The sequence below is a fragment of the Perna viridis genome, chromosome 2 (genome assembly GCF_037379345.1).
Source record: "Perna viridis isolate PV_CMFRI_1.1 ecotype Kerala chromosome 2, ASM3737934v1, whole genome shotgun sequence".
NCBI classification, from domain to species: Eukaryota; Metazoa; Mollusca; class Bivalvia; order Mytilida; family Mytilidae; genus Perna; species Perna viridis.
The window spans coordinates 55,754,789-55,782,217 of record NC_142446.1 but is presented as its reverse complement, the minus strand read 5'-3'; the positions used below and the strand labels follow the sequence as shown (position 1 = coordinate 55,782,217).

Below are 27,429 nucleotides of genomic sequence, written 5' to 3'. Positions count from 1 at the left end.
TGCAAGGACAAAATGTTTAATAAATAATAATTAAATAACAATCCAACTTCTGTGTCAGCTAGGGCACCACATGTTACCATTAGAATCTGGCAAGTCTTTATATGGAATGTCCCAAATCCATGGACGGTCTGAAATGTACATACAACTATGAAAACACATCATAGTGCTTGAAAAATCATTTTTTTTTATGACTTAAGTGTATAATAAATAGGTCATGATACACATAAGTGTCAAGTACAGAAATATTGTACTTAAAAACCAAATTGGACTATCTTCTGTGGCAGCTTGTGCAAAATATGTTTTTAATACAATATCAATTTTCACAATAGTTTCAGGTATTTATTTACAATTGCAATAAATGACATATATTTTTTCAAAGTACACATTCTCAGTTTTATTTTGACCTCTTCAGTTCATCATACACAAGGACAGGACACTAACAATGTACAGATCTAGGTAAAGTCTGGTATTACTTAAAGGTGTCATTTGATCCCTAAGTGGAAAATAAGACCCTACTGACGGAGAAGAGACAGAAAATGGAGTTGCCTCCCTTTCACACAAGATTGAAAAAATATGCATATACAGTTATTGCATGAATATTGGGAAATACTGTCCAGAGTAGTCCTGAGGTTCATAGACTTCAATATTTATGCAATAAACCCTTTATTAAGAATTATCAAAGCTTTAGTTATGCCTTAATTGTAATTTTTGTTATCAATGAAGTCATAAATGTGAAGGTCAATCAGCATTTGTGCAATTATGGAATTTATTATTATATATTTATATATACATGCAACGATAGGTCAAAACAAAGTGTTGGATGTGAATCATAGCATACTGCAATTTACTTGTTGAAATCAGTGTCAGCTAGAATACCCAGAACAAGCTCACAAAGAGAATAGTCTCTGCTTCAAATGGAGTTTAATGAGAAACCCTTTAGTTCTATCATCATCAATTGGGGTCCTAACAATCATGGACAGTTTTTATCAAAATCTCTTGAGCGTTCAAGGAAGATTTCCGCTTACTAGGTTTCAACATGTAAAACCCTTATGTTGGATTATCTCCATTTGGAGTCTTCAGACAGTAATTGTATTCCTTCATGCACATCTACAAATGATGACATATCATCTTGTAGTTTTTGTTTTAAATCCATTTAGATGTTTAGGAGGTGTTACACTTACAAGGAATGTAGACAGTCTTGCCAATGGATAGACAGACAGGGTGTTTCCTTTATATCCCTGTAGGGGTATAATTTACAATTTTGTCAGAACAAATGGAGTGAAAAAAATATTGATTTGGGATTTACACTGAACTACCAGTATACAAAAACATGACAACATCTGAGATATTCATACTGCGTATTAAACGGATTATTGCATTTATAATGGTTAATATTATCCCTTGGGCAGTATAATATGGCACTCCCAAGCTAATACAATATGATATCTGCTTTGATCAATGCTCAATAATATAAATGTGATAACCTTACATTCGGTTCTATCATAAATTTAGATTAAAAATATACTTTTTTTGTTCATGCATTATAAGTGTTTGTTTAAACTCTAAATTTGTTACCCTACATAACACCCCTAGACCTATATCGCGCCCCTCTACGCAACATACTTGAAGTATAGTTAAATATATGATATAATGGGACATATATATTCAGTATTTATTGCATGCTTACTGAGGTTAAGAGAATATAGTGCTTTACAAAACGAATACCAAATGTTTACCTTCTTTCTGGTATGGTTTCAATGGCAGATCATAAGGCAGGAGAAATTTATCACTTTCTCGAATATCGCTAGAAACTTGAAATGATTTTCTGTTATTCTAAAATATGAAAAGTTTACCAAAACACTTATTACAACACAGATCATCCACAACTGTTTAAACCAATATAGCTATAACTGTCAATTCAGATGATATTGCTTAAATGTAGAGTCTTTTGCAATCACATTTCAGTTAACTATTCAGCTATTCCATCAGAAATTTCAAAAGTTTAATTATAAATAAATTTTGTTTCCCCATTCATGTCGTAAATCCACAAGTATAAAAATAAATTATTTAAGACTTAACAGTCTGAATCACACAATACATCCAAGATATATTTTATCCTCAAGTAAAAATGGTGTGCCACATTGTTAGTTAATCTACACCTAAAACTCATCAATTGGAACATGAAATTGCAAACGTTTCCATGCTTAACATACCCAAACTTATACAGGAGATTGATATTGGATAGCAACCAAAGTTGCTTCCAACATATGCCTCATCCATATAAAGCCACACACCAAATTTGAAATCAATCAATTCATTGAGAGCAAACATAATAGCGACAAAAAAAATTCTGATAGAATGACTAACAAGGTGATATCAATATAATGTCCACTTGTTGAGTGGGGGTACTAATGGCAGGTAAATACAAGGCATAATTCAACAGATTATTGTTTTTTTCTACCTCTGATAAGGTTTATACAGAAACTAAGTACCAGTAAATAGATCAGAATCTTTAAACTTACAAAAAACTTGGGTAAAAACAACACTCCAATTTCATATGACCTAATCATCAGCTGTGACCCTTTCTTTTCTAATGCTCCCCAAGCTGCTTTGGAAAGATTGGCACTGAAAATAAAATGTTTAAAAGCAAAATGAAACAGCATACACTTCATGCATTTGGATGTGAATGGAGAGATCAGCATTCCAGACAAGGTGATTCTAATCTACCAACCACTCCTTGAATGAAGATATAAAATCAGAAAACAGTTACATCAATTACAGACAAATACCGGTATTAAAAATATTAAAATCTCCAAAGGCATTTTCGACAGATGGACAACATAAAAAATAAAGATTACAGAAATCGCTAAACACAACACCAACCAGTGTGGTTGACTTTTCCTCTTTACCTTGTAACGAGAAACCAAGCCACCTCTTCTGAAGAAGGTGAAGGTCTAAAGTATGTTTTTATATGTGGCATGGCTCGACTTCTTCCTCTTCCACTTGATTGCCAGTGACTAAAAAGGAAAAAAAAGTTGCATGAATTGTTGTGTTAGGTATACTCAATATTGTACAGGTAGTTGATATCAGACAGCAACAAAAATCTGTTACAAGTTATGCCTTAACTATATTAAGCTACATACCAAATATGAAATCATCCATACCCTGAGAGATGAGATAGTTGCGAAGAAATTTGAATAGAAGAACGAGGCGATTCCAATTTATCCCCCTCCCCCTTTTGTTGAGTGGGGGAATAATGATAGAATAAAATTACATTAAAGTATACTTAATTCTGTATTTAATCTGTGTATGTCCATCTTTCAGTCAAGCAGTTCTTACCTAGCATTTTATCTATGGTATAAATGTATACTCTTATGGTGCCCCTTGTGGCAACTTTAATTGAAAAAAAAACACATTGATTTTGACTGATAAACATACATTTGTTGACATGAAAAATAAAAAAAAAAAACCTTAAGAGTTGACTCAGTTACTGTGAACTAAGTAACTTTTGCTTGTTTCATTACAGCAATAAAATTTTTAACACTTGGACGCAAAAGGCAAAGTTATAATTCCGAGAGAAATTCCACCTTGAGAACATATTTGTTTGCAATGCAATACAGTAGTTCCCCTTTTTCCTTTAAATACAAAATTGTAATCATATGCAAATTAGTAGGTTTTTCTAGAAGTAAGAGAATGCTTACCCTACCAGTGCACTTGGTCCATACTCTCAGATTTAAGTGGAGTCTGCGTTGGTCATTTACTAAGTCTTAGGGTCTTGTGTGTATTCTTTTTTTCATTTGTGTTACTGTATACATATTAATCCACAAATGACATATTCGTGAATATCAATTTTCATGGTTTTGAAAGAGTAACCAAGGGAACCAAGGTTATAGTGGTAATCAAAAGAATGTAATCCAGGGACAAAGACAAGACATGGAAAACAGACATACACAATAAAGAACACAAAGTAACTAAAGTCATACGTACAAAGTAACAAAAGTAAATGGGCAACTCGGACTCCACTAAAAACTGGCAGCATGGACCTTGTACACTGGTAGGGTAAGCGTCCTCTGCTTTTCTAGAAACACCCGTCAAGTTGCTCATAAAAAGTCAAGCCTGGGGTAAACGAAAGTGGAAAGGAAAACTATGTTCGGCAAGTTCTGGCAAAACGCATGAGTCGTGATATGAACACTCCATACTCAGGTGCTGAAGGGATGTTTCCACAGATGAAAGGAAAGTTGACAATTCTGAATGAAAAGTCATCAGATTTGTCGTAAAGTTTGGTCAATAGTTTTCCCTTACCATAAAAAAATGATTAGCATTATATAGTGTTAAATATCAATTAGCAAGGTACTACTTTTGTGCTTTTCTGCCCAGAGCAAAAACAGCCAAATAAGAACACCGAGAAAATTGACACATTTACAAATTTATGGCAAATAATCTGTTTTTTATCAAATTCATTTTTCTTATCAAAATCTGCTATTTAATCGTCAGTCACAAAGCTTGTTTTAGATAAAAACTTACTGAAAATATGAATGTAAATATGGTTGTTTCTTGGCTACATTAATACTGTATGGGATTGAGGCTCCTGCAGGGTACCCTTCTAAACTACATCTCACATTATCTTTGGTAGGAAATATCTGGAACAAAAAATTCTTTAAAGTGCAGTGATGTTAAAGTCTATTAAACAACAATGTTTTTTTTTATAATTTGTTCAAGGCATGACAGTTCTTTAAAATAGGTAGGTAATACCAGTAAGTAATCCATGGAAAGGGTTCCAGGGAGTTGGTTCACCCAATTTTGAAAAATTTTGTTACATTTGTGCAAAATTTTGCAAAAAATACCCTAGAACCCCTTTTCTTAATTTTTGGGTCAAAACTTCTGATTTATAATTGCCCCGAACACAAAACTTATATTGTTTTACAATAAAAGAAGCTAACAATTTTTAATACTTTTACAGAGTATTGAATTGAATATCCTAACAAGCAAAGCTGAGAAATTCAACACTGATTTTCAGTACATTGTAAAAATTGAATGATTCTATATAACAATTTACACTGTACACAATGTTTTGTCTTACAAAGCAAAATTTGTGGTAAGACTGATTTACGTACCAATTTGGGCACCTTACTTACAAGTTTGAGATCTATTGAAGACAAGGGTACAACACTGGAACCTTGAACAGTTGCTAGAGACTGTAGAAACTCTGTAGCCAGCCATGCATCCTTCGTAGCACCAAGTGATCCTATACTTGAATACTGCCCAACAACTGGCCAAGATTTTACTTGGTCTTTAGGAGGACCATTAGCATTTAATACTTTGCGTAGCCGCATGTGTCCAAATTTATGTTTGCGATCATCTGTATGACGTCCTGGGGATGAACCAATTATGAAAACACTACAAGTAAAAAATAATACAATAAATACAAATACATAATGTTCAACATATTAGATTGAATCTTCATACTGAAGTTTAAAAAGGTTCTCAAGTTAAAAAAAAATTAATATACCACTTTTAGAAAGTTCTTGGTAAAATGAATTATTTACATGGGACTATTTCAACTAATTTTGACACTAACTTTGACACTAGAATTGATAATGACTAAAAGTCCCCTTTTAATCCTAATCACTGTAAGTCATCTGATTTTTTATATATTCATGTCCAAAAATAATTCAAAAGTAAAGTTTTCTTAATTTTGGTTGACATTAGCAGTCATTATATTATACACATATTACACTGAAATCTATTTTAACCAAACCCTAAAAAATCCAAAAGCCTGTCTAAACCAAAAACTTTTAAAAATCTCTTTCTGTCAGTTTAAACATATTTTGAACCTTGGTAAGGCAAACTTCTTATTCAAACCTGTTTATGCTCCTTTAAAAGAGGTTTTAGTCATATTTTATTAAAATGAGTCGTAAAATCTTGATCTTTGTGTCATTTTAACATGGGTATTATGGAAATATTCACAAATCGTACAGCATAATTAGCTTTAAAAATTCATAGAAACTACGCTGAAATCGTAGGGGTAAACAGATCTGCTGACTAATTTGAACTTATTTAAGTCAGATAATGGTTTGGTTTTTACAAGTGTCACTGTAAGGTTCATATGTAAGCAATTCTTACTTAGCTGCAGACATGTCATGATCTGCTATATTTTCCTGCCATTCTCTAAGCTGATACGCTTTATAGGATGCAATATATTCCAGTAAATCTTTTTTGAAGTTGGTAGGAGAATCTCCTCTAGAAAAATTACTCTTATTTTCTTCCTTCTTCAGCTTTGGGAACAATGGACTGATCCACATCCTATAACCACAAGGGACTGGAGTAAGATTATAAAAATTGGATTTTCTTAATAATTTTCTATGCCAAAGGACGCCTTAACCCAAAGTTAGGGCATCACACACTTTAAAACTGATCTGAACATTTGACGAATATTCGAAAAACAAGTAAAAACTTGATCATATCACTTTTTTTCAAACATAAGATAACAAGTCAACTTCATTTGTAGACTCAAAACTACTTCTCCGATATTTATGAATGAAAATAAGCTTAGGCATTCAAACTACAATGTACCCTTGAGTTTTCTGGTACCAGTCCCTCTCTATCAAGTTTGACGTGTGAATAACAACCCTCATACCCTCTTCATACAATAGAAGCATCATCTTCCTAAAACAGAACATAATGTTGTGTTAACAAATCGTACAGCATAGTTAGCTTTCAAATTTCATTCACATAACAATAATCAAAATAATACATTCACACAACAATAATCATTTCTGCATTCAGATCTGCACTTTTAAGAAAACCATATATTTATCTCCCACTAAAATCAACCAATTGAAATCAAATCAAGAACAATAACTCTTGCAAAGTGCCAATTTCATTCACAATCTATATAGTTTTTATCTCAAAAGCACAACAGCCAAATGAAAAGCTAAGACTGGTTGTGTGATCTGTGACTGGCTCTAAACAAAAAAGTGACTTTGTTGGGTTTTTGACATGCATGAGTCATCTTCCGCCTGATTTTTATAAAGACTGCTACTTAATTACACGAATAATGTACTAATTTCCCAAAAAATATATATAAAGTACTCTGTGGAAAGTTTAGCTTAAAGACTGTGGAAAGTTTCACATTTAGCTTAAAGACATTATGAAAACAAATACCAACAGTATTCAAATTTGAAAAAATGTAATTTTAACATGTTTTGTTTGTGTAACACACCAAGACCACTGAATTCTGTGATCATTACAGACATCAAAATGAGGGTGATAAGACAATATTTAACTGAATCTGCATGTGGCGACCCAAAGCCAAAAGGTGTATTGAAGACACGAAGTGACAGTAATGACCTCTTCCTGGATTAATAAACGATGCTATTCCATATCTTTTTTCTCCCTACAATATTTAATATACATACGTGTGGTGGGTTCCATACATCATTTCTAGCTTAGCCTGAAAAAAATAATAATGCACAATTTTCAGCCTAGCCTGAAAAAATTTTTTTTTTGCACAATCAGCAGTCTTTCAAAGCCTTCGTGTTTATATTTCTAGAAGTGCGCAGAATACATATATGTACTGGGTATGTCCTTTCTATTTTTTTTTTTTTTTTAAAGATGCACTGAGACTGGTTCTCAAACTTTTGTAAGAGTTCTAAATTCAAATGAGGATGATACCCCTATGTTCTATTTTTAGTAACAGCAACAATGTTTTTTGGCGAAGGACAATAACAGATAAAATTTGGAAGAACACATGCCAAGGATGACTGTCAACAACTGTCATCAAATTCTGTTCAGTGGTTTCAGAGGAGAAGATTTTTAAAGAAAAGTTAACGATAGACAACAACGACAATAAACACCAAGTGATGACAAAATGCCATGTGAGCTAAAAAACTTGTGTTGGAGACTGAAGAATATACTTATGATAATCCTGTGCATAAAAATCATATGGTAAACATATGTTTACATATGATTTCATATATGGAAGCATATGATTTTTATGTGATTTTGGAAAAACACATTTTCATGTTTTCATATGCACAAGAACATAAACAGTCATTTGTATTTATTACCCATCATATCATTAATGTCTGTTTTCCATATGGATACCAAACCAATGTTGCAATTAATCCTGTAAACAACTTTAAAATAGTAAACAAATCATCTGTACTTCAACCAATAGAATTTTATGTTAGAATGTTTAGAAGCTTCAATTTCTAGGGCTGATTTGTTCCCACCAGTGAAAAAAATCTTCTGTACTCACCTGACAGAATTTGATGCTGGAATGTTTAGAACCTTAAATTTCTGGGGTCGTTTTGTTACATCCAGTAAAACAAATCATCTGCACTCGCCTGACAGAATGTTTAAAAGCTTTAATTTCTAGGGCTGATTTGTTCCCACAGGGTAAATCAAATCATCTGTACTCACCTGACAGAATTTGATGTTGGAATGTTCAGAAGCTTCAATTTCTAGGGCTGATTTGTTCCCACAGGGTAAATCAAATCATCTGTACTCACCTGACCGAATTTGATGTTGGAATGTTCAGAAGCTTCAATTTCTAGGGCTGATTTGTTCCCACAGGGTAAATCAAATCATCTGTACTCACCTGACAGAATTTGATGTTGGAATGTTCAGAAGCTTCAATTTCTAGGGCTGATTTGTTCCCACAGGGTAAATCAAATCATCTGTACTCACCTGACCGAATTTGATGTTGGAATGTTCAGAAGCTTCAATTTCTAGGGCTGATTTGTTCCCACAGGGTAAATCAAATCATCTGTACTCACCTGACAGAATTTGATGTTGGAATGTTCAGAAGCTTCAATTTCTAGGGCTGATTTGTTCCCACAGGGTAAATCAAATCATCTGTACTCACCTGACCGAATTTGATGTTGGAATGTTCAGAAGCTTCAATTTCTAGGGCTGATTTGTTCCCACAGGGTAAATCAAATCATCTGTACTCACCTGACAGAATTTGATGTTGGAATGTTTAGAAGCTTCAATTTCTAGGGCTGATTTGTTCCCACCAGTAAATCCATGAACAATCAATAGTGGCTTAGACCTGAAAAAAAAGAATTTGCATGTGTTGTTGTGCTAGATATACCCCCACTTGTACAGGAAGTTGATAGGCAGCAACCAAAGTGGCTTGCAATGTATGCCCCATCAATAGAAGAAGAAAGTTCATATTTCCAATTTAAGGGGCCCTGAGGGGTATATAAATTACATGTACAATAATTACACTAATATGTAACATATATAAATGCAAAATACAATCTATATAAAGCCACATACTAAATTTGAATCATTTTGTCAAGTGGGAGCTAAGATTTTTGGGACAATATTTTTTGATGGGACAGATGCACAAGGTGATACCAATAAACCATCCACTTATTGATAGGGGTTATAAATAGTTCTTACATTATTGTTTTCTTTCCCAGAAGATATTTATCATTTCATTTTTTGTTGAAGTTGAGATAATCTCTGTTTTGTAGACTTTTCAACACATTGTGTGATGTAAACAAGAATGGATGGAGCTATTACAACATATGAAAATAGTGTACCTTTTGCATTGGATAAAAAAAAAACATACTGGTATTTCATACCCAGTCAAACATACATAATTTCTGATCAAAACACTGTGATAGTATTATTGTTTGTCGTGTACCAACTTTTGTGGTTTTCCTGAGTGTGGTAAACCACTCAATTTAGTTCCCGACAAAAAGAAAATTTCCATTCATTTGTATGACAGAGTCAAATTCGCAAATTATAGAACCTACAAACTGATAGTTTTTCCCTAAACAAGAAAATTGGTACCCACGAATAAATGTACTTTTACAGTACATGTCTTTTACCATGTAAGATTAAAAAAGTAAACATGATGCAAGATTCAACCTTCTTCTGACAGTATAGAAATTTCAATAAAATAGTAGTTATCATGTAAAAATGATCTAAACTCCAACAAAAAAAAATGAAATCTTTGTGATATCCAATAAGGTATCAGCTTAAAGAAAAAATGAACCCAGAACTGAACTAGATAGGTTTGAAATGTACCATTTCAACCAGAAAGTTATTGGAAACATTTGAAGTGTTATACTCTATGGTACTGCTAATCAAAGTGCTGTCAGAACTGGAGGTTTTTTTAATTCTTGTGAAAATTGTAGCATGGACAACATTCTGAAGATTACATTTATGTTAAATAAAATTGTGATCATACACTTGCTTTTTTCATATATATATATAGAACTGTTTTTCCCTAATATGTATAAACTGAATGTCAATCCACACTTCTGATCAACTTCACACACAAACACAAATTTTGTTCAATTTCACCTTTTTCCTAAATTTTTAAAACTGTCAAAAAAAAAATCTAAAGTAACAAATTATTTATTATGCAATGTACACAAATAAAACTAATTTCAGCTTAAGAAAACAATTTCCTTGATAAACACAAGATTTTCAAAAAAGGACACTTTTATCAATTTGGACTTTCCTGCCAATTTTATTTGGTTAATATCACTGCTCTTCACTTCCTGTTTATCAATGGTAAACTATTAATAATGGGATGGTGAATCTGACTGATAAGTGTGTTAAATGGAACATATGTAACACGCTTTATGCTTCTTGACACATTACTGAAAGGACTAAATTCCCTGAATGCAAATTTATTACTTAAAATCGTTCAAGGCCTAATAGGAGTCCCTCAAATTTTCAGCAGATATGAAGATTAGATAACAATTCTATTTATAGAAATAATAGATTATCAAGTTGAACAGTTGCAAGAAACATATTTACTGGTTATAAAAGATGTATTGAATGATGTAAAAGGAATCACATTTGGACTATATTTTTGTGTAGTGTTCAGAAATAGTAGGGAAGTTCCAGTGATAGACCAGAACATAAGGTATTTTGATAAATCAAAAACTTAAAAATCCTACCTTTTGTATGGCAAATTGTTCTTACCCCAACCCAACATATAAATATCCAAATATAAGAGATGAGGGTTGCAGGAGACTAGGAATTTTAGATGATCCTCTTTCTTTTACACCCATACTAATCATTAAGAGAATCAATTTTTCTTCTTACCTGAACTCTTGTGGATACTGATTAATTAACCACGGTATTTCAAACATGTAGTTGAACTGAAAAAAAAAGATAGTTTCTGAACATGATTATTGTTCATATTAATAACCTGAGACACCTGAATGGTAAGAATTGTGCATTATATCATAATTAAAAAAACAAACCAGGATTTTCAATTTCCCCACTTTACTCATTTAAAAAAAGACCAAACTGAGAAAAATGATGTGCTATCCATTGCCTGATTCTTACACAGAATGGTACTAAAAAGACCATTTAAATGATTCCTGCAATGTTTGTTTCTCAAGGAATGTTGTATACAGGTGTTACAATCAGTGTAAAAAAGTGTAATTTTTGGCAGGAAAATATTGAGAAAACTTTGTCTAAGTCTCTTTTTGAACCTTTGCATAGTCAATTCAAATTTGTCTACGACTAACCAATTACTCCCAATTGAAAATTCTAATTTAATAATTAATATGCATGTACCTGACAAGACGCCTTAAGTGTTCCCATCAGAGGAGACAAAATATCTGGAATAAAACTAATCATTAGAAAATTAGGATTTGAGAGAGTAATTGAAGAACACTAAGATTTTGTCACCAAATATCAATTCTGCCAAAAAAACTAAAACTGAAATTGCCATCTATCCATCTTATTTCTACATGTACCACAGATTGCTCATTACATGTAATAACCATATATATTTCAATTACTTTTAGTTTAGCAAGCATCACTATGACTATTTACCATAATAATTTTTGTCAGTGTTTTCTTAATTTTTAAATAGCACAGCTTTTATGGTCACCTTCCAAAATTATAGCACAGTGGCCATAGTGCATTCTAACTAAAACTAATCACTGATAGCACAGTGCTAAGAAATCACAGTGTTGCAAAGTACAGTACTATAATGGCCTGGGAAAAACACTGATTTTCGTAACTGATGACAGAAACATATTGATAAAAAAGACAGGAGGAACAATGAATTTGAAAAAGGGTTGTTCCAAGTGATTATTTGCTAACTTTTGCTCAAATATTGCATGAAATTTAGGATTAGGATATCCTAAGGAACATTAATGCCAACTTTCATTAAATTCTGTCAAGCTGTTTCAGAGAAAATGTTTATAGACTACAACAATGATGCCCAAATTTATTTTTGATTGAGACACAGTGGCATTACTGTGGCAAATACAAAGAGTACAGAAATTAAATCTAATGCTGATGAAAGCATACTACCTTTAATATCCAGAGATAACACCCAGTTAAACTGGTCCTGAATCCCATGGACTTTGGTTAAGAAGAAACTATAAGGCTGGCCATCATTAAAGACTTGGTCCACAGTTTTGTTGGTTATAGATCTAGTCCTCTGTTTCTTCCTTGGTGGAGAGTCCTCACTGGATCTGTCTTTTATAGAACTCCCTCCTTGTTTAACATCTGAAATTTTAAATGCATGAAAGAATGTTAGGTTCTTAAATGAGTGTGTAGTGTAGTGAAGATCTTCACTTATCACCAATACAAGAACCTATTTCTTTCGTTTAAAATTACTATAACTATATGAATGAATGACGTTGAAAAAAAAAATTGAGCAAATTAATGCGCTCGTGTGAAAATTTGTGTCATGTCAGTCAAAAATAAATACCTTAAAATAGAATCCTCAGTAAAATCAATTATTCTATAATTGCTAAGAATAATAAAATAGAGACACAATGGTGTGGTTCAATAGAAGAGGTTTGGAAGATTTTTTTCTGAAATATGGTACTACACTGCACTATTTTTTGGTGTAATATTGACCTTTTTTTCACCACGCCTTCGATTGGTTGGCTTTGCCAGTGAAGACAGGGTCACATGCCGCTGTCTTCACCAGAAATTGATCAAAAACAAAAGAATCATTTATTAATTCATTTTTTTGCATTACAGATTGCACTGATATGAAATCAGAACAACCCATAAATGATCGTAGGACAGGAATCGCCAACAGCTAATATCAACTTAAGAACATTCACTGGGACAGATAAAAAATTTAATTAAAAGGGGAGTTCTGATCCAGAAGGCTGAGAAAAAGTTGGAGGGGGTTTCCAGGCTATCTTTGCTCAATTTGAACAAAATAACAATTATTTCCATTCAAATGAAATAGAGTACTACTATTTAGCAGGCATATTTTTTTTTTATTTGGAGTAAAAAAAAGTAAACGAAAATGTTGGCGGATGTTACATGTAAATTATATTAGTGGTGAACTAACTACATGTACTTAAGGAGGCAGACCTGGGGTAAGGGACACAATTCTAGCAAATAATTGGAATGTTTGCATTCGGCATTTTACATCAATCTCATGTAAGCATCAAGCCATTCAAGGTAACTTACATGTAGATTGATTTCATTCTTTTTCAAATGAAAGCTTGAAAGGCTTTGGTGAAATTGAATATGATACAAGCATATCACTGATTTCAAGAGTTATGTCCCTTACCCTAAGTCTACCTCCTTAAGCTATGAGTAAATATTTTGCGGACTTTATTTTGCTGTTTTTAGACAGAATGCTCAAATAACCCCAAATTATCCACATACAGTACATTTGCATTTTTACAAAGTGTACTTGAAGAACTATTTCGTGTCATAGAATCCTGATATTGACCCAGCAACAAATGATGATTTATGTCAATGAAAGTTAAAAACTGTTTTGAGTATGATCATCTTTATCAAAATACATATTTAAAAACACCAGTCTCAAACCTTTTGAATGACTAAACTCTTCGAAGTGTGAAGGATTTTTTCTGTAACATTTGTTTCCATATTGGCATACTGGTTTCTTCTTTCTTTCAGGTTCCTGTTTATCTTCTTCTAACAGTAAAGTTTGTTTCCTTTTCAGGCCATGAGGTGTGTCCAATGAGTGTGATTCTAATTTCTTTGTAAATGGTGATTTTCCAGTTTTAATACTTGAATTGTTTAAGTCATTTCCTTTTGAACTGTTCCTTTTATTAAGTTTAGATGACCCATCATCAGCATCATAAGAATTAACATTATCTAACCAGTTCTTTACATCTGTAAATGATTTACTTTTCTTTGTAGATTTAGTCAAATTGACACCAGTAGAATGAATGTGTTGCTTCCCATTGTTTGAAACATGAACATTTGTGTCTTTCTTTGGAGATTCTAATTTTTTCTTGATTATTCCACTATTTTTAGATTTCCCCTTTAGAATAAAATATTCTTCACTTTCTTCTTCAGAATCTGATATTTCATGCACTGCACTTCTCCTTTTGACAAGTGATGTTTTTTTCACTGTGGAGATCTTTGGAGATTCTTTTTGGGAGGTAAATTCTTCAGGTTTAATGGTAATATCAGAATCTGTATCTGATCCAAATAAATCTGTATTTGATAATGAAGCCATCACTCTTGCTTTTTAGGTGCCCATCTATAAACAAATACATACAATATATATTATATAAATCCATTGTAAAATGCTTGGCAGTATGCAGCTTTATACAGCCACAGAAGTTCAACTGTTCCACTCCAAAAGTTTGGGCAAGTATGGACACATCTTTTAGGTTCCACTATATAGATAGGTCACTCAGTGATTTTTCTAGCACTTGTCATTTTCACCAATGACAAAAGACTTTTCAGATTGACAAAAATAATTGAGTCTCATCTCGTCACCTGAAATCTTTGAAAGTACCAAAAAACATTAAGAGCTGTAAGCCCAACATTGGTTCAAGTGGCAAAAGTGACAATTTAATTACCCCAACCTAATTACAACTCTCAACAGGTGTCAAACTTTTGTGTAAGCAATCACCTAATTCACCAATTACACTAATCAGACACCGCACGTGGAGTAAATGTCGAATCTCTAACCACTCAATCGTGAAATTTCAAATGCTGGTAACCATTGCTGCTTTAAAAATTCCTTTACTTCTCATTAACTTTGACTCAAAATGACATAAAAAGTAATTTATCATTTATTTTTGTACATCAAACTTGAGTGGAAATCAAATGTGGGTAATTTTGTCACTACCACGGCGTCACTACATTTGTACTTGCATGTCAGCAATATTTACGATCTTGAAAATATCATTTATGCTATCAATGAATTCCTCAGGGACCAATACTAAATATAACTGAAAATTATTGAAATAAATTCATCATTAACTCGGTCTGGTTCCAAAAAGCACAGTTGAAAATAGTCCTAAAAATAGAATCTCATGAGGCAACAATAGGGAAATACCTATTTCAAAATATTTATATCTGTCCAATGTAGCACTGGTGCATGTTAAGGCAGTTCTATATCTACACTGAGCTAGATGTATTTTTGTGTTTCTACAAAGGGTAGCAATGCAGAAAACAGCATATTTTATATGAAATACATATACATTTAAAACTATGCCAGGGATGTACACTTGTATAAGAGTATAAAGGGATTTCTATTTTTGATGATTCTTAAAAGAGTTTCTTTTTTAATTAAATCTCAGGCATGCTATTTGGATTCACTGGAAAACATGCTTGTATGACAGTGGAAAAAAAAATTATGTGCTTTATTCATATGTAATGTACATGTTCATTTACATTTTATTTAATGTCTTTACAAAGTGCTATAAATAACAGATGATTCTGAAATATCTTTTGTCAGATGCAAATACTACCACATTTTAAGAATATATACCATTTAAAAGGTCCTCATTTGCTCAAGCACAAGTGACTAAAGCTTTCAAATCCCTGGAAAAAAACATGGTCACTGCAGATAACTTTATGACAATTGTGGAATTAAAGGTATATTGAGACACTTAAACAAGCAAATCCAACATTTTTTTCCTGTAAAAAGTTTATATTTTTCAAAACCTTACATTATGGAAAATCCATGAAAAAAGACAGATATTTTCTACTTTGTCATGAAAATCTGTAGCCATGGTAACAAAATAAAAATAACATCAGTTTTCATAACAAATTTGGGGTGCCTTCCAAAAATTTATTGTCAAAAAAACATGTTTTCTAAAATATCGGGCACTAAAAAAAAGTGCCGGAAAAAGTAAGTTGGCATAGTATTATTGTAAATAACAAATAAAAAGTGTACCTTTTTCTGCTCATTTGTTCATGATTTTAATTCTTAAAGTTTGTGCGAAATTTTGCATTTTTGGAAAACAGCCAATTGGTGGGTATGGTATAAAATGTGTAACTCGTACCTGTACCAACGTTTCCCCCTTACCCAAATACTGCTTTGCCAATTTATTCATTATTACTTGTTATTTCCAGCTGAAAGTTGGTACACATTTACAAAATGACATGATGGTTAGGCTACAATTAATGATTTTTTAAAATGTTTGTCGAAAAAATAGATTTTATTTAATTTTCTGTTTTCAAAAGGTCTAAAATGTGTAACCCGAACTTCCCATACCCAAAATCACAGTCCGCTATATTTTGTTATCTGTACTAATTTATTGCATATTTGACATTAAAACATCATAATATTATCAAATTTTCATTGACGATAAATTGAAATTGCATAAGATCGTATCCATTCTTTGCTGATACGTGGATCGAAGCTAGGTACGGTACAGAATTCAAAGTCAATCACTTCTTTTTTTAAACAATATCAAATTGTTCAAAACTTTATCCAATGTCTTAAGCTGAAGTTTTATCCTCTTAATAGTTAAAGAATTATCAGAAAATATGAATTAAAGAGATTTTTCCATGCAATTTTTAGTTTTTAATGAATATTTCAGCAAAACAATATTTGGGTACAGGGAAAAGTTGGTATAGGTACGGGTTACAGATCAGTGTTCTAGGATTCCCATTACCCGTGGTAAGTGAGTTTTCAGGTCAGGAAAGTCCTTTGGGAGCCTTTGGTTACCCGAGGGGAAGTCAGTTTAAAAGTTTGGGTATGTTGAAAACAAGTCCTTACTGTCCCGACCTGCGGCAATTATTTCTGAATTTATTTCAGCAGAATTTAAGTTTTATTCTTTAGAAAATGTGATTGTTTTGTTTTGCTCTTTTATTCATCACATTCCTATCGGCCCTTGTAATTCAATCTCTTTTCTTCCATTGAAGTCAAACATAATCGTGATGCGAAAACAATAATTTTCAATCCGAAAACCGTAAAACAAGAAAATCTGGATTTCAAAATTCATAATTTTGTACAGATTGATAGTTCCTTTCATCATTATACATGTATATTTGTTTGAAAATAAATATGAAATGTATTGACAGGAGAGGGAGCACCTGAGTCTGAGAAAATTGACTAAAGGATAAAAAGCCATAAAAATGTAAAAGTTCCCATACAAGTTTTTATCATACATGTAGTTATGCCCAGCAATGTTTTTTTAAATACAATACAAAATGTCTGAATGGTGGTAAATTCAAAATAAAAATCCTCTAGTTTTGGGTTCCCATCCTCAAAAAAAGTAGAGCCCCCCTCTAATGAAGAATCAAAATTGCTTTTGCCTTGTTATCTAAGTGTATTCATTTATACGAATGAGACAGTAAAAATGCATCACATTCTCTGTTTCTTAGAAATGATTGCACTTGTCACCAAATCATATGACACATATTTTGTCTTTGAAATGTTACTTTCCATATGGGTAAGTTCATTTAAAGTCTGGGCAAGTCATTTTTTTGCAGGCCACTTACCCGTGGTATGTCAAGTTGACCAAAAAATCCTAGAACACTGCACATTTCAGATGCTACCCAGTTGGTGCTGGGAAGAGAACCTAATCAGGTGATGACCTGAATCTTTCTGAGCTTCATTTGTATAGTGCAACCTTAACATAGTATTTGGTTATGGGGATAAGTTGGTACAGGTACAGGTTGCATATTTCATACCCACCTGTTCCCTATGTATTAATGAAAACTTTTTTCACATTGACATGCTAGCCAATAATAGAAGCCAAGAAGGACAATTGTGGCTACTAAAAGTAGTTTTTTTTTATTTATATGTATGTTTTAATTGCATTAAATTAATTTTTTCTGGAAAATGCGTTCATAAAAGTGTAGGGAAAAGTGTACACGTACACATACACTATTAAATGCACCTGTTAAAAAGTTTCACATGCTCAGCAAAAAATATTGCGGGTTATTTTTGTTTACATTTGTTTTCGTATTTAGAAAAAAATAGCCATAAAGTTTTTAAACCATAATTGATAACAGAATGATATTATACAATTTGTTTATATTAAAAAATTATATTTTTCTTTAAAATGTACACTACTTAAGTAATAATTCATCCGAAACTACGGAATTGTTAATGTCAACAAACATGGCGGAGAAGTTATGGTGACATATTTTGTCATTTATATGAAAGCGTTATTCTACACTCTGATTTGACGTTTGAACAATACCTGACCTGGATTAAGTTCATTGTATTTGATACCTTAAACTACTGAACTTTATGCTCACACTGTTTGGTAAGCTGTATATTGCGGTAACTTTCATACCGTGTTTGAACTTGCATTTTTCAGGCGCGTGTACAAAAAAATAAATTACAATTTCTTTAAACAGTCGATTGATAATTGTACGGGTGTAGGTACGTGTACATGTTCATATATGTAGTCCAATGTACAGGGTATGACCATAACATTTTTAAAAATTAACTCCTTTTGGTCAAATTGATGGAAATTCTACATCATGTACTTGCCCAAAATGAAATTTAGGGTGTCCTTTAGTAGTTTGTGCCAAATTGACAGAGGATCTGTCTGTCATTTGGTCAGACAGGCTGATTGGTTTTGCCTGTTCGAAATATTTTTTGTCTGACCAAAATTGTTTTTTTTACTATAATTGTGAAAGTGGGCGATTTATTGACATTTACCATTTACATTTGTTGTTGTATTTTGTAATTATGTATGGTGTACAACTCCTATGTTGTTTTAATTTTTATATTGTCTCAGCCTTTATCATGTTTCTTTGTTAATTTGTTCATGTGACATGTTGAAAAAGTTTGAATAAAATAGCATTTTTTTTATTAACCTTTTATTCTTGGGCTAAAGAAAAAACTGCATCCCAGTGTATGAATAAACATTTCCATATTCCTATCCCACCAAAACTCAATGCTTATCGAAATGATTTGCATTCGTTTAATTAGATTAATTGTAAGAATAAACATGTCCATATTCCTATCCCAGCTATTACTGAGTTTCCGATCGAGATGATTTTCCTCCTATCTCTTCTTCCTTTGGCTGTGTTCAGCCACTGTTATTGGATGTTTTAAGGACTTTCCAGGGATTGCCTCTTCCATGATTTTGAGTTAAACATTGGTCTAAAATCGGAAATGAAAACGGTATTTAATGATAATTGTGCATGCCCCAGAAAATAATAAATCCTGGAACCGATCACCAGACACGTCAGATATTTGGTCCAGAAAAAGATTGTAGTTGGTTGGTTCAACAAAAATTTTACCTGTCAGGCATTTACATTCAACATTAATAACCATCAGATGACATTATAAGACATTATAGAGACATAACATGTTATATGATATTCATGTAGCACAATAGATGAACCTTTTGTATACTTGTAGTCCAGGCAAGATTAGGTCCTCCAATTGAGAAAATTACGTATTTTAAGTTGAGAGAATGAAGTTGAAGTTTTTCCAATGTCAAATTTGTCCACTGACAAGGTGCAAAATTCTTGCTGTCTTAGACATAATTATTTTCTTTTTTCTTTTCTTGTTTAAACAAAGGACTTTTGTGAGGGTATTGTCTGTCCACAATGGACACCAAGGGGCAGTGATCAAGAATGTACAAAATGTACATGTACGTAATTCATTAAAATCATTGCAGTCCTCTTTATGTCCTATGACAACCAAAAAGGCTCATTCTCTCAATATAAAACAAAACATTTTAGAATAGGGCTTAAGAAACAGTAAACATACATGTTGGTAGTTAAAGGTATGTGACATTGAGTATTGATGTTGGTCCACAATGGACACCAAGGGACAGTGCTCAAATATATGCATGATTTGTTATAATCATTACATTCCTCATGTTCAATGCAGACCAACAAGACGTGTTGTAATTAAAGTGTTGAAAAGAAAGTAAGATTTGGTTGTCCTCCAGGCAAGTTTGTACACTGTTTAATATGTTCTTGTTTGAACAATAACTTTGGTCAAAACTTCACTAAAACAGAGTGCAAAATGTACATGTACAACAATGATCGAAAATGACAGAAGGGGACTTTTGAATTTCTACTGCCAGCATCTGAGGGCAAGTGAGTTACATTTACATTAGGCAGTGATTTTTCTAGCGCTCATCATTTTTGCCAGTGACGAAAGACTTTTTAGAATGACAAAAATAATTTAGTCTCATTTCGTCCCATGAAATCTTTGAAAGTACAAAAAAACATTAAGAGCTGTAAGCCCAACATTGATTCAAGTGGGAAAAGTGACAACTTTATTACTCCAACCTAATTACAACTCTCGAACAGTGTCAAAATGTTTTTGTAACCAATCACCTAATTCGCCAATTACACTAATCAGGCATGTTGAGTAAATGTCGATCTTTTGACCACTCAAGCGTGAAAGTGCAAATGCCAGTAACAATTGCAGCCGGGAAAATTCGTTTACTTCACATTAACTTTGTATCAAAATTACATGAAAAGTTATTTATCATATAATTTTGTACATCAAACTTGAGTGTAAACCAAATGTGGGTAATTTTGTCACTACAGTGTCACTGCATTTTGTAGTTGCATGTCAGCACTATTTACAGTCTTGAAAATATCATTTATGCTGTCAATGAATTCCTGAGGGACTAATACTATATTTCTAAAACTAAAAAATAATGACATAATTTTATCATTAACTTGGTCTGGATCCCAAAAACACTTTTGAAAATTGTGCTAAAAGTAGAATCTCATGAGGCAACAATAGGGAAATACCTATTTGAAAATATATCTGTCCAATTTAGCATTGGTGCATGTTATTTTTTAGGCAGTTCTATATTTACACTGTGCTAGATGTATTTTTGTGTTTTTTTTCAAAGGGTGGCAATGGAGAAAACAGCATTTTTTATTATATGAAATACATTTATAATTATGAATGTATAAGAGTGTAAAGGGATTCCTGTTTTTATACGCCCGTCAAAGATGGACATATTATGGTATACCATTGTCCGTCCGTCCCTTGTCCACACTTCGGACAATAACTCAAAAACTCTTTCACCAACTTTAATGAAACTTTGGTGAATTGTTCATATCTATTGACATAAGCTCCCTTTCAATTTTTATAAATTGCAGATATTTCATTTCCGTGTTACAAATTTTTTCCTTATAAAAAGGGGGATTTTCAAGTTTTCGGACAATAACTCAAAAACAAGTTCACTAACTTTTATGAAACTTTGATGAATTGTTCATATCTATTGATATAAGTTCCCTTTCGATTTTTACAAATTTCAGATTTTTTGTTTCTGTGTTATGAACTTTTATTCTTTAAAAAAGGCTGGAAACAGCCAAGGAAATTTTATTTGTTGAAAAATCGTTTAAAATAGACCATTTGTTATGATGATTGACTACCGATAATAAATATAAAAGGTACTTGGTAACCTTGTCAGAAAAGTGTGTTTTTAACGAGATAAAAATGTACGGGTGAAAAATCAAGACAACAAACTTAATTAAAATTGAGGTAGCCTTGATATTGTCAAATTTTTTTATGCATTTTTTATTTACTTATTTTTTTTGAGGGGGAGGGTATTCACAGTATTTCTAGTTGATCATATGAATTCATTAAAAGCATATAAGGGCAATCGGCGTATCATGCACTTAAAGCGCAGCTGTTTATTGGTGATTCTTAAAAGCTGGGGAGTTTCTTTTTTTAATTAAATCTCAGGCATGCTATTTGGATTCTCTGGAAAACATGCTTGCACAACAGTGGAAAAAAATTGTTTGGTTTATTCATATGCTATGTAAATGTAACAGATGATTCTGAAATATCTTTAGTCAGATGCAAATATTACCGTACTTTAAAAAAAATATACGATAAAATGGTCCTCATTTTCTCATGCGAAAGTGACTAAAGCTTTCAAAATCCTGGAAAAAACCCTGCATTAGATGTACTATTTTGCCCAATCACCCAATTATGAGTAGTAACAATATATAATTGCAAGGAATAATTATTTCATACCTTTGTACATGTACATATTGTTCACTGACAAACTTTGTACAATGTACAGAATGTACATGTATCTTCCATTTTTATTATGTGAACTACATTTGAAATTCTCTGACCAACAGATACATGTTTTTTGTATACAATGTAATTACATACAATGTAAAAGAAGAAGAAACACTTTATTATACAATTAGGGGCCCTCAATATTCATGAACATTTATACACATTTATTATTATTCTAACATTAACATCAACAATAGCAATCACACAATCTTTACCAATAGATTTCAGCTTGTCTGACCAACACTCTAATTTGACCTTTTCGCTTATATGAGTAAAAGAATTCTAAAATTTCGGTCTCCACCAACACAGGGTAGGAAACTCACTCAAATTCTAGCCAGTCCTGAATACAATTTTTCAGCACATTTACTATATGGCTATATAGATTTTTGCTAAAATTAGCCGCCTTGAGCTGGCGGGCAGGCTACTGTTTCTAACTCTGACCAACTGAATTTTTGTCTGACATGGTTATTGGTCAGAGAATATTTCATAGTGACTGCTCACACGTACATGCCCCTGTGCAGGTCCGGATGTCAAAAGAATAGGCCTGCCGCAGCACTAAGCTTGTTGTAAAAGGCGACTAAATAGTGTTCAGAAACCTAGCCGGGGGCTAGGCGCTCTGCCCACAGAGCAACTGGGATGTGTGTCCCAGGTGGTGGAATGGGGTACCCCTGGCGTGTTACATGCTGGGGTTGTCAGGCTATAATACGGAAAACCTGACCACAAACTATAGTGTAGCACCGTGTTGGGAAAGATGCCATGTTCCTCGCACGTTCAAGAACCCTGCTGTGGTATTTGACAGGAGTAGGAACCATTGCGCTCCACCACAGGAGGCTGAATTGCCTGACCCTACCCATCCCTCCGTTTTTCTAGTGGCAATCTAAATTTGTCGACCCTATTGCCCTTGTGTTCCATCCCTTTTTTATTTTATCATCATTTCACATTCATTTTATCATCCATTTCATGTTCATCGTCTGAATATAGCTGAAATATTGCTGCTCGGACGTTAAGCCCCAACAATCAACAATCAATCACACACACATGTACATGTTCAAAAAACAAATATATACATTGTATGTGTACCATAGTACAAATAATTTTTGAAGGCTTATCATTTTGTTTTTTACATGCATATAAATTGAATTGCAGAGTAATGGCTGAAGTTCACATCATAGGACAGATTGTTGGTGCTACTGGGTTTCCTGACCATAGCTTGTTTTGTAAATGGGGTATACATACAGGTAAGCAATGACTTATTTCTACCGTTACATAATTTCCCCTTGTCTGATGTATACTCTTGTATTACAGTTCAACATTACAAGTATGATCATGTTCATTTGTATATCTACACAAATAATTCATGGTTTATTATTCATCTGAATTAAGTACCATTCTGTGTAAGAGTCAGGCAATTGGTGGCATATCATTCTGCTCTATTACTTCGATACTTTTTCAAGATCAGTGATAAAACTTTGCAGGATTATTTAGCACTACTAGATGGTGTGTAGTGCACAAGATAGAAAAGAAAGTAAAAAAAAAATTGGGTATCACCTGGTCAAAGTCACCACATTTATCTACCAATGTTATCCTCTTAGTTGTCTTGATAAGCTCCAAATTAAAAAAAAATTATAAATACTTGTAGGTCCATGGTTAACATAATGGAAGAAAAATATTTTTAATTGATTTTGTCATTCAAAAAAGGAATTTTTAATGATTTAACCAACAGGCCTATCATTTTCTAGTTTTTAAAAAAAGCATTCTGAGAAAATCATCAGTAACCATGATAATATTTCTGGACACATTCCTCGTTTTTTTGTTTTTTTTCGTATTATAAGTATGTAAATTGTACTGAACTGTTACATGTAGTTATGATTTTATTAATTTAGGTGGGGCCTGGAAGCCACTGTCAGGGCTTAGAGAAGGACAGACACAAGTGGACAACCCTGAGATATACAATGAAGCATATTGGGCACATCCTATTGATGTTCATTTCACAACAAAGGGCTTGCAAGGTAAATATACATGTACAATGTACTTGTTTATATACATACTCACAAATATGACCATTTGAATTAAAAAAAAATACATGTACTGAGTAAAAAGATTGATTTCAGTGGGTAAATACTGGTAAATACTGTTACATATACATACATGTACAAATGGTTAGAGATTTGGAATTACTACATGTACTTTGTATATTTATTTATCTCCATAACACATTTATAGTTTTTCAATCTGTTAAATGTTATCTTCCCTATAGATCTTCCTTCACTTATTAATTTGGGTAATGAAATCATTTATCTACATGTACTGTCTCTGCTTTGTCAGTTTTGTTTGTGCTCAGCAGGTCCCTTTGTATTCAAGTTTGTAAACATAGGTTTCTAGAACCAAAACAATTAATGTATTACAATGTACATGTAAATTCATCAACATACTATGTATTTGGTCAACTGAGAAAGGTCTTTTAATACAATAAAGGTGTCAATCAAATATGTTTATTAATGCAGTAAAACTTCAGTTTGCAAATATGACGCGACACTGTTCATATACATGTGGCCCCACCTTCTTTTTTCGAAGTTTGCAGGTATGCAATAAGAATACAAACATGAAAATTTCTGACTTAATGCAAACATTAGTCTGCAAAAAAACTAAGATCAATGTCTCTTTTTGGTTGAAAAAACATGCTACACGTTAAAGTGCCCTCTTCCTTGCACCCCTCTATTTTAAAATCCTAGCTAGAACACTGTACATTATGTGTAAAAGAAAGTTGTAGTTCAGTTTTTAACTGTCACTAGATCAGATTTACTTATGAACTGATCATGAATCGTATTTCCTTTCAGGATGGCCAAAAATATACTTTCAAGTATGGCATCAGGATTCCTTTGGCAGAAATGAACTTTATGGATATGGATTTTGTCATGTCCCCACTTCACCCGGTACTCACAAAATTTCTTGTCCCACATGGCGACCAGCTGGATCATTCAGAGAACAGGTTTCTCAATATTTTGTTGGTGGAGGCCCGCAATTAAGGAACCCAGATCTTATTTATAGTGGAGCTGATAGATATAGACTAAATACAGTGGCTATGGGACATGTTCATATGAGCTTAGGTGTGATTCTCAGAAACTTTGACAAATATGGAATAGAATGTTGATTGTTGTATTGTACATAGCATTACATGTAATTTATAGCAATGAGGTGGGGCAGTGGGGGGGGGGTGATTTGTCAGTGACGGTGGCGGTTACTGAAACTTGAAAAAGTAAGGGGACATATTGGCCTTAGAGGGACCTACTCAAATGATCTTCAGTGATTTATTATATAAAAAGCAAAAATTATTTTCAAGCATAAGGGGATTCCTGCTAACACCCCCCTTTTTGGATCCATCTATGACAAATTTTAAGTTCTTTCTAATGTTATATATTGGATAAAACTGAAAAGTTTAAAACATTTGTTTTCTGACAAGATTCTTTTACACCACATGTCACATACATTAGCACCAGTTTTAAAGTAAATACACATGTACTTTTCAATCTCTTTTATGACACTATGACCTGTAATTTTGTTGTAGAATGTATCTAGTTTCTAATGATAGTATATGGTTTTATTATGTGAATACTATACAGTTAACATGTAGATAACACATGCATAAGGGTTAATTAGTTACCATATTTCTACTAATATTTACATATAAGGAAGTCCCTGTCAGTGTAATGTCAATATCTTTGCGAAATATGTGGCTAATTTAACATGAATTTAATTATTTCATCATGTTTAATGTTTAAGTAGCAGTCTTCGTAAGAATCATGCAAATTTTGTAGTATGTGGTACGCCTCAAAAAAGGCTACATATTTTTATTTTTGTTATTAAGTTGCTTAATATGTCTATATTATGAAATTTACAATTATTAATTCCAACCTGTCTGCTCTTAGGAGATAATCCACATTAAAAATCAGACAGTTTCTATTATATTTTAGTGTCAGGCGTGTAGCTGAGGCCAAATTTAAGTGTAGGCAAAATTACGGCAGGGGGCCCCATGCAGGTCCAGGAGGGGGCAAAGCCCCCCCAAAGCTCCGCGGAGATAGCGTTTTAGAGCATTATTTATGCCTCTCCTGGATGTATTTTATCTCAAAAAAAAAAAAAAATTGGCAAAATTAAGTGCAGGCAAAAGCTTTTTTGCCTAACGTCAGCTACACGCCTGAGTGTCATTTATGGAGTTATCTCCCTTAATTTTGAATTTGACAGTGAATTCTATAAAACTATTATCTCCTAAGAGCAGGGGTTATATGAAAAGCCACATGTAAATTTATGTTTACTATAACATTTTAAACAACATATCAAAAATAAAAACATGTAGGCTTTTCAACCATGAATCACATTTTGCAAGATTCTTACCACGAGTGATACTTACGTTCTCAATGGCATTGGTTAGACAAGAGATTTTTTTTCTTTTTATTAAAATTTGAAATTGAAAAATTGTGTTTTTTTCCATGTTCAGATTTTGATGACCACATACAGCAGCATTTTATTAACATGTATCATTATTTGAAAGTTTTACTTGTTACAAGATAGACTGCACTTAGGGAACTACCATTTGATTTTTATGGGGTGGCTATGATCAAATTTGAAATAAAAATTTTCAAGAAATAAAAATCCAGGACAGGCCTCAAGAATAAAAATAAAGGCAGGGTCTATCATTGTCCTAATATTTTTTGTTTGTTTTTTTTTTATTCAAAAATATTTTTGGCACTTGACACTGAAGAAAATATGGCAAGACAGAAAATTGATCCTAGCCACCACCCCACCCCTCAATAAAAATAAAAATGGTTACTCCCTTACAGTTTCTTACAGACATATAGAGGAAACCATGCACTTCCTGTATTTTGATATAGGTATAATTGTTAATGGTATAAGTGTTTAAGTCATACATGTGTGAAAACACCTTTCATAATAAGAATGTGTCATTGAGACCTGATTGAAGTAGAACTTGTGAAAAAAAATACTACAATTTCTAACCATAAAAGACAAATCACAAAAAATATTGTAAGCATTCATATGAATTTATTTTTCCTAGACAAAAGTCAGTTACATGTATTTAATGATAGAAAAGTGTAGATAGTAAATAAATATATCTACCTGTGTTTTCTTTATATCATTGTTTCCCTGTTGTACTATATTTTCCCTCTTATTTATCAGTTGTGAATCCAGGAGGTAAAATGGGAGTC

General features: G+C 32.6%; 2 protein-coding genes across 7 annotated transcripts; one reads left to right on the top strand and one right to left on the bottom strand.

Moving 5' to 3' along the window:
- LOC148626131 (tyrosyl-DNA phosphodiesterase 1-like) lies at positions 1–27,429 on the bottom strand. 6 transcript variants are annotated; one of them, XM_088569843.1, is made up of 16 exons: positions 18,061–18,105; positions 15,719–15,771; positions 13,795–14,476; positions 12,304–12,501; positions 11,557–11,600; positions 11,077–11,132; positions 8,959–9,055; positions 7,419–7,453; positions 6,574–6,666; positions 6,124–6,303; positions 5,136–5,397; positions 4,525–4,640; positions 2,910–3,017; positions 2,523–2,625; positions 1,737–1,833; positions 1–128 (listed from the first exon to the last, which is right to left on the bottom strand). In XM_088569843.1, the coding sequence occupies exons 3-16, from the start codon at positions 14,450–14,452 to the stop codon at positions 55–57; spliced, it is 2,121 nt and encodes a 706-aa protein (XP_088425969.1). In that variant the 5' UTR covers positions 14,453–14,476; positions 15,719–15,771; positions 18,061–18,105; the 3' UTR covers positions 1–54. The 6 variants fall into 6 exon arrangements, with proteins under 6 accessions (XP_088425969.1, XP_088425971.1, XP_088425972.1 ...); XM_088569845.1 differs by having other exon boundaries at positions 18,081–18,096; XM_088569846.1 differs by lacking the exons at positions 15,719–15,771; positions 18,061–18,105 and adding an exon at positions 27,341–27,429.
- LOC148626132 (B9 domain-containing protein 2-like) lies at positions 18,283–27,343 on the top strand. The gene is made up of 4 exons (XM_088569847.1): positions 18,283–18,452; positions 23,357–23,448; positions 24,094–24,219; positions 25,048–27,343. Exons 2-4 carry the CDS (start codon positions 23,361–23,363, stop codon positions 25,359–25,361), a joined length of 528 nt encoding a protein of 175 aa, XP_088425973.1. The 5' UTR covers positions 18,283–18,452; positions 23,357–23,360; the 3' UTR covers positions 25,362–27,343.